A 14,787-nucleotide genomic window follows, 5' to 3' on the forward strand; every position below is an offset into this window, starting at 1 on the left:
ATCACAGTGAGACCCACACTGTTTGTCAATGAGAGGCAAGCCTGCCAAAACGTGAAGGAAAAAACACACTCGATTTTAAGCAGAATTGACTGCAGCTTTTATCAGACCTTAACCTGTGTAGTGTCAGCTCTACCTCTCATCTTCAGATCATTTCCTGTCTTTCCACATGAGCACACACGTGTAGCCTTATCTCAAACGCTGTACTCAGCAGACAGATCGGAGTGACTATACAACTGTTCATTTTAACCGATAAACTCCAGAGTGTCCTCTTAAATTCTGCTTCATTTCCTGTTGAACTTTCTCCCTGCCGATAGTCTTTTTTACTGTAGAATTTAATTCAATTTAATCTGTTATTTCATTTCATTTATAATCTCCCTCTCCCATATCGAAACACCACACTCATACATTTCTACTTAAAGCTGATGCATTCATATTAAGTATAGAGAATGAAAAATTACTTAACTATCAATAAATAAATCTATGAATAAAAAAAAGGAACACATACATGAAAGAATACATAAATGCAGGAATAACAAAATGAATGCATAAATAAATAAAATCTTAAATTTATTTCTACATTTTTGATCATCCACATTAATTTATTTCTGTGTTTCTGTGTCTGTATATTATGGAGGTCGGAGGTCCAGAGCCTCAGTCTAAAGCATAATTGATTACATTTAATTAATTTCTGTATTTATTCATCTATTTATTTGTTCATTTGCTCCTGTTTTTATTTATGCAATTTATATATTTCTTTATTAATTTATTTATTCCCATATTTATTTGATTCATTTTAATTAATTTCTGTATCTATTAATCTATTTATTTATTCAACTGTTCTTGTATTTATTTATACAATTTCTATATTTCTTTATTCATTTGTTTATTCCCATATTTATTTGATTTATTTCAGTGTATTTCTGTATTTATTAATCTATTTCTTTATTCAATTGTTCCTGTATTTATTTATGCAATTTCTATATTTCTTTATTAATTTCTGTATTCCCATATTTATTTGATTTATTTTAATTTATTTCTGTATTTATTAATCTATCTATTTAGTCAATTGTTCCTGTATTTATTTATACAATTTCTATATTTCTTTATTCATTTAATTATTCCTACATTTATTTGAAGAATTTATTTCTTGATTTCCTAATATAATTACTTATTGCTGTACTTATTTATACTATTTATTTCTTTTACGTAGCTATTTATTTCCATATATATTTATACAATTGATATATTTCTTTATTCATTTATTGATTCCCATATTAATTTGATTTATTTTAATTTATTTTTGTATTTATTAATCTATTTATTTATTCAATTGTTCCTGAATTTATTTATACAATTTCTATATCTTTTTATTCATTTAATTATTCCTGTATTTATTCATCCTTTTTTTTTTATTGATTTTCATATCAATTTATTTACTCTTGCATTTATTTATCTATTTATTTACATATATAATAACCTGTTGCTGTATTTATCTATACCATCTATTTCTTTATTTCCACATTTTTTTATTTGTGTATTTATTTCCACATTTATTTATTGATTCGAGTATTTAATTATACATTTATTTATTTGTTTATTGATACTACCCTCATTTTTTTGTCCTCCTCAGTTAAATAGTTTTTGCAGCTTGGTTTTGAATGTATACCACAAAAATAGCATTTGACATCAAATTACTGTAAATGTTTACCTATGCATATATTTCATTATCTTAGTGATGGGGTAATTAAAGTGCTAATCTTCAATTAACCACTGACTGCTCTCCTTGAGCAGATTCCATAATTTATGTAAATTGTGTGCGCTGAATAATTTCTTGGAGTAAGTGAATCTTTACATCACGGTCTGGAATGAGATTTTGTAATTGTTTACATTTCGTCTTATTCATTAAGGGTGTCTAACGGTGGGCATAATGTGAAACCAGTAATTATGAAATGCACTGATAAGCACGGTAGGAACTAATTTCCAATTTCCTCCTGGGTTTAGAGGCATGTTTACTTCATAAGCAGAAAATTAAAGTATTTTGCTGAACCTGGCATAACTCCAGAGAGTGTAGACAGGTCTATAAACATAATGAAGTGGTAGATATAAATGTGGGTAAACTGAAATGTGAAATATGTCAAACAGCCAAATATTTATCCTCGGTAAATGTATGTTTTGGGGGCAGTAAATCCCAAACCCTCCTTCCCCAAATGACTCAGAGGTATGTATATTACTGCAAGTGATGTACTGGGTGAAGGATATTCTATAAATAAAACAATTTCCTCCACATCCCTCCTTTAAATGCAGTGTGACTTACAGCAGAGGGAGATGATGCACATGGCATGGAGTTTGTTCTCAGATCGGATGTACGAGCGCATGCAGATGACGAAGATGTTGCCAAAGCAGGTGGTGGCAGAGACCACCCACACGAAGACCCTCAGCACGATGTTGGCCAGCAGGTCCTCGAAGGACGAGATGCCGTCAGTGTTGGGTTTGCAGCTGCGCACATGAGGAGCGTAGCCGCAGTACTGGAACTTCTTGAAGTAGCTGTGATGACAGATTAAAGTATCGAGTTGAGCAAAAGATACAGGAGTCAGTTTATTTACAGATGCAAGGTGTGCAGTCCACACTCTGTTACAGGGTTTTTCTTTTATGAACTGAGACAGATGGAACAGTTTGGGTGGTTTTGATTGGGGATTTTGAACTAAGGGTAGCATCTGGTTTGGGGCTTTAGAGGCAGTGAGCTTAATCAAAAAACCATTCAGACTGATGAAATTGATTTTTTTTTTTTCAAACAAAACCTTGTTTTCCAATTGTTTTGAGATCTCCAGGATTAATGACACCTCCAAACAACAAAGTTGTTTGAAAAGCCATTTATGGTGCTCACAGCATTTGAAGGAAAACTTTGCTGATTTTACGTCAACTCTGTGTCATTGCAGTCTGTCTGACTTTAGTTGGCAAATGGGTGTAGAGCTCCGGGTGCTTGTGGCACAGGGGGGAGCCAAACCCCATTTATCTGCACACACTGCGATGACATGGAGCTGACATAAAATCAGCAAAGCATATCTTTAAATGAACCTATATAGCACTTTTCTAGTCTTCTGACCATTACAAGCGCCACACTGGTAGCCGAGGCAACCATACAAGGTGCCACCTGCTACTCACTAGCCATTTACACACACTCATACACCAATGGAACAGCCATCGGGAGCAATTTTGTGGTTTAGTATCTTGCCCAAGGTTACTTCGACATGCAGACTGGAGGATCAAACTACCAATTAGTGGTCGATTCACTTGACCTCTGAGTCACAGCCGCCCCAAGAGAAAAGATTAGGCTGCTTTTAAACAAGACTAAGAGACTACAGCCACGCCAGCAGCTTAGTGATGCTTTAAGCTAAACGCTAATGGCAGTATTAACATACTAATGTGAAGCAGGTTTACCTTGGTCAACATCTTAGTTTAGTGTCTGCTTGCAAACATTGGCTGATTAGCGCTAAACACAAAATACAGCTCAGGCTGATGAGAATGTCAAGTAATGTAATTTTTGTTCTGATGATGGCTCTACATAAAAGGTAAGGGGCTGGCTGCATGAAACACCTGAAGTTTTGACACTTAAGGCTTAATTTCCCCTTAGCTAAGGGACTTACACAGTTGCACAGAACAACTTGCATTTAGAAGAGGTAAGTTTTGGGACAATCTAAGATTTTCTCTAACATTACTCTTAATGTACACTAAGAAGTAACCAAACATGCTTTATTGACAGAACTCACTGGGCCTCATGCAAGAACATTTTGATATTAAGATAAGATAGATAAGATACACCTTTATTGATCCCATAATTGAGAAATTCCAAATCTCTTATTTCAGTGGAAAAACACCACCTGTTCATGAGTAGGTGAGCATTCATAAGATTTGATCTAATCAGCACTCCTAAAATCACCTGTTGCCTCTGTATCCATGAAGCCAACACCCGCTTCACTTAAACAAAACAGTTCCTATTCTGACAAGATATGAAAATGTTTTAAAATATTATATGACCCCCGCTTTTCCAAACATAATTTTCAGACGTAAGTACCGTCTCATTTTCAGGACATTTTCCACCGACTGAGTTAATTCCACCTCAGTCAGGATGCAGACACAATTTATCTAAAAGTTCACACAGATAAGCTGTAATTAAAATCGAGCTGTTGTGATAAATGAAGGAAGACAACAGGGACATATTTTAATATAAAATCAAGCTGATGCATTTACACCGAACTAAAAACTGAAGTCCTCTGTTAACAAATTGGGCCTGTGGGCCAACGCTGTTGTGTGTAAACAAGCCAGTGCATTATGAAGCAGATGAATAGCTGTCTGGGAAATAACTTTCAAAACTGTTCACCCACTAAATGTCTTTTATTGTTTTGTTTATATTTTCATTTTTTTCTAAGTCATATTACGTAGTAATCTGGGTAATTAATTTCCCCTCAGATTTTCCAAACACCCACTCTCTCTAAATATTTCCTGGAGGAATTCCTCTAATGGAAAATAAGTTATGCTATATAAGTTATAGCTAAGTTATATCATTCCAGACTGCCACCACTTCCTGTGCAAACAGAATTAAAGTGCAGCAGTTACAGCTATGAATGACTATCATGGCTAAACTGTGCCTCCTACACAAAGTCATATTTCACTAATGGAAAAAAATCGAAGCTGAGGGACTTCTGCAGTGCACAGAATCCAAAGGTTTCCTTTGCTGAGGAAAAATGTTACAAGTTTCCATGGAGATTGTTTGTTTGCTTGGATTCATGCCTTTAATGCCTGTTATCGTCTCACAGTATTTGGCTCATAGTTAGATAGTGCAAAATGTCAGAAGAAAAGAAGACAAGAAAAGCATGTTGGTCAGAGGAGGAAAAGATTAAACTTCTGGAGAAATAGTCATAGAAATCATAAACTACAACGTAAATTTGATCCTCAAATACCAGAAAAAAGAAAACAATTATAGGAAGAAATTGCAATGGAAATGAATACAGTCAAATCTTAAGTGTAAAACCAAAAGGGTATCCATTGGGTTCTCCTGGTCGCAGAACACCCTTCTCGGGATGTTAGTTTTTTTTAACTTATCACCGTAAACTCAGCCATGTTGCAGTTAAGAGAGAGTCAGAGGCACGTTACTTTTTTTTTTTTTAACCTTGCTTTTGTCGCTACGGTCTTTTGTGCAACGGTCTTAAGTATAAGACCAAGAAGAGAAGACAACCATAAATACTTGAGTGGACATTTTCAGGAAACCCTAAGGGGAAGACTTAAAGGTGTTTTGTGCAACCGATTTTCTTATGAGGAAACCTTACCTTAACTAGGAAAATCTTTACTTAAGGTATTTTGTGCAACCCCAGGGTATTACCAAGATTATCACAATTTATCCTGATGAGAACATAAATGTCTGTGCCAAACTTTATGGTATTCCATCTCATACTTGTGGAGACATTTAACTCTGAATGACATTGATATTGATATTTTGTTTAACTGATGCCACTAGTGAAAGAACAAACGCTTGGTGTGCCTTTTTTTGTTGCCAGGCAACCACCCCATCACCTCCTTTATATAACCTTCCCATGTAATCAATCTACCATTTATTTTAGTTATTTCACAGTAATCAGTATCTAGCTCCTCAACTGTTGAGGCAGAGGGTACTTGCTGTAGCTCTGGTTGAGGGTGAGAGGCTGTCAGTAAATAGTTTGTTGGGCACAGGGAAACAGAGATCTGTGTGGGTACATGAGACCCTAAAAAAGAGGGTGGATCACAGCGAGTACCACCAGCTGGTCCAGGAGTTTCGCCTCTATGATGGCTGTTTCCAGACATATTTTAGGATGACTCGGGGGCAGTTTGACAACCTGCTGTCTATGGTCGGGCTGTATAACTCTGGGTATCCAGCAACCACTACCACCAGTTTCTCCTCCATTACTTACCTACTGTAAACTTGTTGTCACTTGTTGTGGCGTTTTTCCACTTTGTATGGAGATAAGTCTTCAGCAAGTCTATCTTTTGATACTGTATTGTATTTTGTGCTTCAAGATTTTCTATTATTCTGTTTAAAAAAAATTATATTTAGACTATTCGATGTATCACTGAGGTTGCATTTATGAATGATCCATATTTGTATTGTTTTTAATGTTAATATAAACCAGCTGGTTTCTGTTAAAAGGGACACATGCCCACAAACCATTTAACGCTGAGGACGGCTATGAGCTGAAACGCGTGCATTCGACTGCTGTTGTTCAATCCACTAAATTAAAAAGTATTATACTTATTAGTGAGTGCTGTCGAGTTTTTCTGCTTTGCTGTAATTTTTTGGACCGGCACCCAATTACACTTGGAGACTTTTGAATGAGCACGCCAAGTTTGCTGAAGATTTACCTCCATACACAACAGTACTAGCCAGCCGGCAGTGACCTCCCCAAGATGGCGGCGATGTTGACGCATTGCTGAAACGGGCCGAAGCCGTCAGCAAGGTATCTACTGTATGTGATATCTATGACCTACAGTGGCTAAAACCTGAACAGCAATGTGTCCTTCCAGAAACACTGTTCCAGTTACTCCACACACCTCACAGTGAGCAGTTTTCCTGCTATGACAGAAACAGTCCTGACCAAAACAGTTTGCAACTTTATCTGTGGATTACACACACTAACAGGCATGCTGTTTCTCTTATCTGCTTTAGAAAATCTCTCCTTTTTCAATGCTATGAGCACCACAAGGGAATTTCAATGAACTTGTACTGTGTTGCTGCAGAGGCAGAAATCTCAGAGACAAAAGCTGCAAGGCTGAACAGACTCCAGATAAAGGTTGAGTGAGAAATTATGTATTTTGCAATTTGGGTGATCTGCCCATTAAAGATTACAGAAATTGTTTTTGAGCCAAACAAACTGTATCTTACTGGAACTTGAATGAAACTCTATAGAATAAAGAGCCTTAAAGAGATTCTGTGACTGTATATGGGACTGAAAGGGCAGATGTTTTGTCTCTGTTGCATCTTTTTCAGGAACTGCAGGTGTGTCTTGAGCTTTTTTACCCACAGAGAAGTTGAATAACACTGAGGCTGATTTAATCACAGTTGAAAGAGAAGCCTGACAGTCTCCATAAGGACTTGCCGCTAAAATATACATGTGGAAGGTCTACAGTCAACATACAGTCCAGATTAACTGACAGAGCATGGCCATGGAGTACTTACATATGGGTCAAGTATTTGAGAGGTTCAAACATTCGCCGTTGTATGTTTCCAATTTCTATCCCTTCTATGCTCCTGGGGAATATAAAGACATATTGATTGAGTCTTGGTCAGGTGCCACACACACACACACACACACACAGTATATTGATTTATAACTGAACTGCAAAACTTTTCAAAAGTACAGTGGCTGTTTTCACCACAGATTTTCTTCACCAAATAGATTTTCAAGGACTAGATGAGAACCATTTCTCAAAGCCCAAATACGTTTTCTTTCATTTGTTAATACAGTCTTTGACTTTTGTGTGATCTCAGGATTGACCCTCAGACGTGGGACATGACTGTGAGAATAATAACCTCCTTCTATCACCGCAATCCAGGTTCATCATTCAGTGTATTTGCAGCCTATATCTGCTGCACATTCAGACACAGGCTATAACAGGAGGGCTCAAATGTCTCAACACACAACAGGCTTAGTGTTTAATTGGGCGTGCAACATATACTTACAGTGACTTCAGTTTATAGAGCTTGTCGAAGTGGTCAACTTGGAGCTCCACGATGGGATTGTATGATATATTCCTAGAAGATAAAAATGAGAAACTTTCAGCCAGATAACATGGAAATGAATCCTATTTATTATTTGACAATTTCTGTGTGAAATTTTTTGTCATGCATGTGGACAGTTTCTTTCAACTCCCTCAACTACATTGTACCACCTTCTGCTGCATGTCTGAAGATGAGTCCTTAAATTATTCCTCTTTAACTGAGATCTTGTTATCCACCCCCCACGCTGCTGAGACTCAGTGCATTGGCTGCTCACTACTTAAAGGAAAACAACACCCATTTTCAAAATTCAGACACGTTATTCCTATGGTCTAAAGCCCTGTTTCCATCAAACACTTTCAGTTTGGAATCAAAATGACCCTTCAGTCATGGTACCTAGACCCTAGACCCTTATCATCACTGGTCACACAGTGGGATGTCTGCACCTCGGCTATCGTCTACAGAACGAGGCTACACGTCGACACTACGTGCGTTTACATGGAGCCATGTATTCCTTTTGCATTCGGGCTGGAAGCCCTACCCGAATAGAAATGCTCCTTGTAAACACCTCAACCCGAATGAAAACAGCCAACCCGAAAGAAAATCGAATCGGGTGCACAGGGGTGGAATATTCCTTTTCAGAACCCGAATAGAAGAATTTTTCTGTCTTGTATACACCTCCTACCTGATTCCAGCCATTCCGTTCTTTTTGCACATGCTCATTTCCTTGCCCTTCTGGCGCGATGACGTATACTGCGTGCATAGCGACGGGCTGAGATAGAACAGTCGGACTCATTGCACCCACCTGTTTCCATTCGCCACAGCATGGTATTCTATCTCCCTTCTTCGACCTTTTACCTCTCCTCCTCCTCAACAAACGAAGTATTAGCAGAACAAGGTTGTTGTTGTACTGCTGCTTCAAGAATATAAGCAAAACAAGCCCGAAAAAGGCACTAAGAATGGCGTCGTCAACAGAGTTGGGTATAACGCGTTCAAAGTAACGCGTTAGAGTACTTTGATTACTTTTTGTAGTAACGAGTAAGCTAACGCGTTAGTGTGCTGTTTGCGTAATCAAATACTTAAGTACATTTTCAAACAAGACATCAGTTACTTCCGTTACTCTTAGAACGCTGGTCCTTCAGCTCCGAAACAGCAACGGCTGTCGTTTGGTTCTAATATCGGAGATAACGTTAAACTATCAGTCTGAAAGAAGCCATGGAGCTTGTGGCTCACTACATGGTCAGAGAAATGCTGCCATTGTCTATGGTGGAGTCTAAATAGGTGGAGTAGGACTCGCTGACAGACATATTTCAGACTCAGGACTTGCATTATGCCTGGTACATGCTACACGCTGGTACTCACCAATTATCCCCGGTCGTCTTTCATGGCGTGTGTGATGTCATCAGGTATTTTTTGTCCTGTTTTTATTACTTTGACTATTATTTGAGTCACTGTGTGTGTTCATGTGCCAGCCGACATGTTGTTGTGGTCACCTAAAAGCGTCAGCAGATGGCAGGAGCTACATTTGAAGTGCCATAAGTAAACTGTCAACTACTGTATCTTCCACAGGAAGTTCTGACAAATGTTTCAGAATAAAAGTCTATTTAGAAAATGGAGGGATTCTCTAGCCGAGGTTATAAGGGCCTCTAATTTGAAACAAGTGATGAGTTTGAAATGACGGTGCGATATGTTAACTTTATAAAGACAACGGAGCGGATAAAAAGTAAATATATAAACACACAGGGGGATTAATAAATAATGGATCATCTATAATGTAGTCTGTTTCAAATGAAGCTGGGAGCCTCTGCAGCTGTGTTGAGTAAAAGCCCCACCGCTATTTGTTAATGTTATTACTTTATGTCCGACCGTGATGATGTACCATTGTTTGCTAGCTTGATGCTAATGACAGTAACATTAACTCAGCGGGTTGACAAAGTGCCTCTGCTGCTTCACACCATCATTTCCGCCTTTTACTCTGTGTGGTAACATCCCTAGAGGAAATATTAAAAATGCTGGGGTGTTGTTGTCATACAGCTGTCTATGGCAGCAGATCGTTCTGTGTTTCTACTGGTCAAAGTGACGGCTGTGATGGGAGGATTGGATCTCAGTGAAGAGCAAGTGGTCCATAACTTTAATTTTGGAGACAAATGTAGGCTTAGCGCCCTGTGGTCCATTGCCCAATAGGAAATGTAGAATACTCAAAAGTACTTTAAAAGTGCTTGAGTTACTTTTCTCAGGCAGTAACGTTGGAAATACTTTTAAAGTAATTGAGTTACTTTACTCAGGGAGTAACGCAGTAAAGTAACTAGTTACTTTTTTAAGAAAGTAACGCAGTAACATACTTTGATTACTTTTAAAGTAACCCTTACCCAACACTGGTCGTCAAGCATCTTGTTATCCTGAGCGAGGATACAGTGTTTTCTTCCGGTACACGTAACATCCGCCCTGCCCTCTATCCAATCAGAAACCTTCCCTGACCCAAACCTTGCGCAGACCCAAATACAGGCAATTAAACTGATCTCGCATGTAAACCCTCATTCGGAATGAATATTTCCCATGTAAACTACCTGGAAAAACTTTAATTCCAAATGATTTCATTCAGATTTATTTCATTCTGAATGAGAAGCCATCATGTAACCGCACCCACTGTCAGAACAAAATATACCAGGCTGCAGTGAGAGTCTCCCTCCATGGAGTACTTAAAAATAGCAGATTTGTGCAGTTAGTTCTTCTCAGGCAAGCTCAGGGGTTTAGTGTTGCCGGAGCCCACAGGAACAATGCTTTATTTTTCTCAGAGTGAGGATTAGAATGTATTCAGTTCACATAATCTGGTCGAAATCAATATATAAAAACGCTTCATTACTAAAAGTGAATGTCAAATATAAACTAAAGTAATGGTCAAAGTTGTCACAGTAAAATTTAAAGCAGCTGTGCGGAACTTTACGTTTTCGTTGATTATAGTGCCCCCCTTTGGTCGACGCGATATGACACCCACAGCCTGGTGTCGTAAAATCTCAACTGCGACCGGCAATTACCGCATGCATTTGTTTTGGAGAGTGAGAGGAAAATCATAAATGTTCTGGTGTAGCTCTGAATTTCTTATAAACTGAGGACAACTGCCTGCTGTATATTTGTGTTCATGGTCACAGTCACAGATAATTTTGTGGCGTCTGTTGTAACGTTACTAGACAAAAGCGGTTCACATCAGCTAAAGTTACATTTAGCTTGCTTATTACTTCCATGTCGTCATATATTGAAGTGAAACAACGTCTAACAAGTTGCGGTATATTCTCTAAATAAAAACAAAAATTACATGCCTGTCGATTAGGAAAAGGGCCAACTGGGGATCAGTTTTAAAACCTTTCAATTCTCTCAGCTCTCTCCACTTGGTGAATGCCCGACCGAGGTTTACACTCGTTTACACTCGTAAACACGGCTCCTTCTTCTTCTGTGGTTTAATGGCTGCGGGCCGCTGTGGGCGTGCAGACTTACTTCCGCCTCCGGGTGTCATATTCTGGTTTGCTGACTTCCGCTGTGTCCGACCCGAGCCAGGCTACGGTAAATAGCCATAGAGAAAGGCTTTTTTGACGCTGTTGGGTTCAAATAAATATGCGGATCTTCAAAGGGGGGTTATACGAACTAGGGACAGTTTTATGAATGGTTAAAAGTTCCGCACAGCTGTTTTATGGTGTGTTGATGGATTCATGTCGTCAAATCATGCATTAAATAACATTACAAGTAAATGTTCCACCTTAAAAGTAGCAGCAAAACATCCTTTCATTACAGTATACATCGTTACAGTATTAAAACTCTCTACAGTATGAACAGTGGTTACATGAGCCTCAAAACCAGCCACAACAGCCATAACAGAGTGACCGTCCGCCATTGACCAATCAGACTGCAGTGTTCACAGCTCACCTTTTAGTACCAGATCTGTGTGCTAGGTACCCCAACAGAGGGGGGACCAAACATGGGGATGGTACGGAACGGTTCCATTGGTACCATCCACAACTTTTCACAATAGAAACGGAAAAACTGTGGACCTCTAAAAACTCTTCAAATTTCCAAAAACTAGAGTGCTAAAACTCCACAGACAATGAATTGGGAAAGATGTTCTAAATGACACTGAGAGCACCCAGGAGTATGTGAGTATATGGGAATATTTTCTGTTTCACAACTGACAATACCACAATAGAATAAAGCTCATTGGTGTATAAAAAGAGAACAAACATTCTGTGGGTCCACAAAATCAGTCTCCCATTGATTGTCCATGGAGCAGGTCCAGACTTCACACCCCATGACATCACAAGTTTGAGACTTACTTCTCTGGTGTCTGCCTTTAAGAGATAGTAACTTATGTTCACAAATATTAATTGAACTTTCCCAAGCCATGAAAATAACAGATTTGAATCTTAATTTAGGCGGTGTTCCCCTTTAATGTTATAATCCTGAAGATCAGATTCGGATTCACATTGCCTGTTGAAGAACAAGGGATTCACAGGAACTCTTATCTCACTGGTAACAGCCACACTTGTTTACTGTTCACTATCTTTCCAACACATTAAAGCTGGGGTAGGCAGGCAAAATCCCACCATAAACTCTGAGCATATTATAATTCAAGTGGTTTGAGAGAGCACTAGACTTCTGCTCATCCTCGAGGCTCTGTTTTAGTGTTTAGAAAATGTAGCCTGTGACGGAGAGCCAATCACAGGTTATTCTAGAGACAGGATGTTCCTATCAGCTGTTCTAAAACATGTAGCTGTGTGTGCACGTGCCTTTGGTGAAGGTCTGATTCAATGACGGAAAATCCTGCAGAGAAAGATGCTATTGGAATTGGCAACAACTGCCTACACTGCAAAGCAACCCAAAACAGGTAGACGGACTTATTAAAAAGAGTCTGACAATAAAAAAACTAAACACATGTCAATATCAACGAAGTGTTTCAGTAATAGAAAGAAAATGTTGCTAACAGTTTAGCCTTCTGCTAACCAAAGCTAAAGGCTAATGGCTGCGGCTTTAAGTTCACAATTCTGTAGCTAACGTTAGCAAGAGCCTCAAATCACTGTGTCTGCTCCGCCTCACTCCCTGATGCTACAGACCATCATGTCAGGAGGAGAGCAGGCAGCAGTCCTGGAGACTGACCCCCAGTCAGCAGCGGCAGCAACCCGAATCCAGCCAGTACAACCCAGCCCACTGTGACATCCAGCGCTGGGGGATTTGAGCTTTCCAAATACAAGTTGCTCAGCTGCCAATCGAAGGTTTCTCTCCCGAGCTGTGACTTGCTCTCCTCCTGGGAGAGCAGTCCACAGTGGTGGGGAGCAAAGCGAAGGGGTGGCCTGATTTTTGTCTCATCTGTGGTCTGATAAACACAGAGAGAAAGAGCAGGGCAAGTAGGGGCTGAGTGAATGTCCTGCCTTCAATTTTAAATCATAAATCAGCTTATGTGATACAGTGGGTTGCACGACGAAGCTTGTGCATATGCCCGTGGTTGTCTGGTGGGAGGGGTTTAGGACAGAATGGGGAGAGGACTAAGCTGCAGAAGGAAGGAGTATTCTCGAATTGTGCAAAGACTTTTTTTTGCCTTTAACGGATTTCTGCCTACCCCAGCTTGAGGTTAATGCTGCGCCACATTAAAATCATTCACCTGGGGGAAACACAAGGTGGCTTTTATTCTGAAGCAGCCACCAGAAAATGCAACGTTTTGGTCACAGTGGTTAGTACTAATCTAGTGTACTTTGTCTTTACAAATCACATTGAAATTATATCTGTCACACACCTACTGACAACTCTATTGTCATTCCCCGACAGCACCAAAAGATAAACCCTGTTATATATTTATGGAACAGCTATGCTTGCATACAGAACTGTAAATCTCTGTGTGTTTGTGTCAGCATAACTCACAGTTGAAGCAAATCCCCAAGTAAGACAAAGAGATTGGGAGGGATTGCCACCAGTCTGTTGTTGGATAGATCCCTGCGCGCCAAGACAAATCCACATCAGTTCCCCAAAAACACAAAACAAAGAAATATTGATGACTGGTTTCTAACAGATGACATGCACACTCAAACATGCAATAAATACTGTCTATGACTTTATAATTTAATTAACCTTTGTGATGCACCCACAGATTACATTAGTCACAATAGCCTGTACTGTACATGAACTTGTTGTATTCAGCTGTGGGATATATGTGTAAATGGAGACATCTAGTGCTAACTGAGCTCCAGGAAAGTGTGAACTTTTACAGTCGATAAAAGGTGAGAGTCTTAGCTCTCAGAAACATGTCGTGGCTGCACGGCATGAAGGCCTGCTGAGGATATATGCAGTGTGCAGTTCATCACTTCTAGGTGAAGGATAAACAGGCTGGAGATCACTGTAACTACAATATCTGAAGTGATAAAGATGCAAGTGAGCTCCATTAACTTTATGTGCTCTTCTTCTTTTTAACTAATTTCTTTTTGACACCGCTTGCTGCAGTTCAAAGCATTAATATGAGGAAAAGGGCCTACGTTGTTATATATTATTCTTATTGTCAACAAATCTCATGAAAAGACCAAAACCAACCACATGTTAGTCTCTCCATACTTAACAACTTACCCACCTTGGTTGTGGCCCTCAACCCCAAGCTCAGTTGTTCCTACTGGCAGTAAATCTAGTACACTAGCACATCTAGTTTATATTTATCAAGTAGGTCTTTAAATGGGTCACAAATTTATAGTTTAATTTTTCAACTAGAAATACTGCCTCGCTGGCTTATGCCTCTGCAAACCGGTTAAGTTGCACCTTACAGTTTACATCCACATCAATTCATGATTTACTGACTTGGATATAAAATATCATCACTTCATAATTTTGTTCTCTTAGACATTTGAGTGAAATTTTGTCAAAGTTAGCATATAAATTATTGAGTTATGGAGAAAAACAGGCTTTGTGAGGTTACAATGACCTTGACCTTTGTCCACCAAATTCTATCAAATCAGATTTAGATTCAAATCAGATCCTTGAGTCCAAGTGGATGTTTGTGCCAAATTTGGGGAAGCTCC

General features: G+C 38.9%; 1 protein-coding gene across 1 annotated transcript in view; it reads right to left on the reverse strand.

Annotated features, from left to right (window-relative positions):
* The window catches only part of rxfp1 (relaxin family peptide receptor 1), a 140,604-nt gene that overhangs the window by 19,800 nt on the left and 106,017 nt on the right, over window positions 1-14,787 (reverse strand). The window contains exons 13-16 of the mRNA XM_049585117.1: window positions 13,646-13,717; window positions 7,709-7,780; window positions 7,205-7,276; window positions 2,315-2,544 (exon numbers count right to left, since the gene is read on the reverse strand). Of these exons, the coding sequence (XP_049441074.1) occupies window positions 2,315-2,544; window positions 7,205-7,276; window positions 7,709-7,780; window positions 13,646-13,717 (446 nt within the window). The remainder of the gene's footprint in view (window positions 1-2,314; window positions 2,545-7,204; window positions 7,277-7,708; window positions 7,781-13,645; window positions 13,718-14,787) is intronic.

The sequence above is a fragment of the Epinephelus fuscoguttatus genome, linkage group LG9, assembly GCF_011397635.1.
Source record: "Epinephelus fuscoguttatus linkage group LG9, E.fuscoguttatus.final_Chr_v1".
Lineage (NCBI taxonomy): Eukaryota > Metazoa > Chordata > Actinopteri > Perciformes > Serranidae > Epinephelus > Epinephelus fuscoguttatus.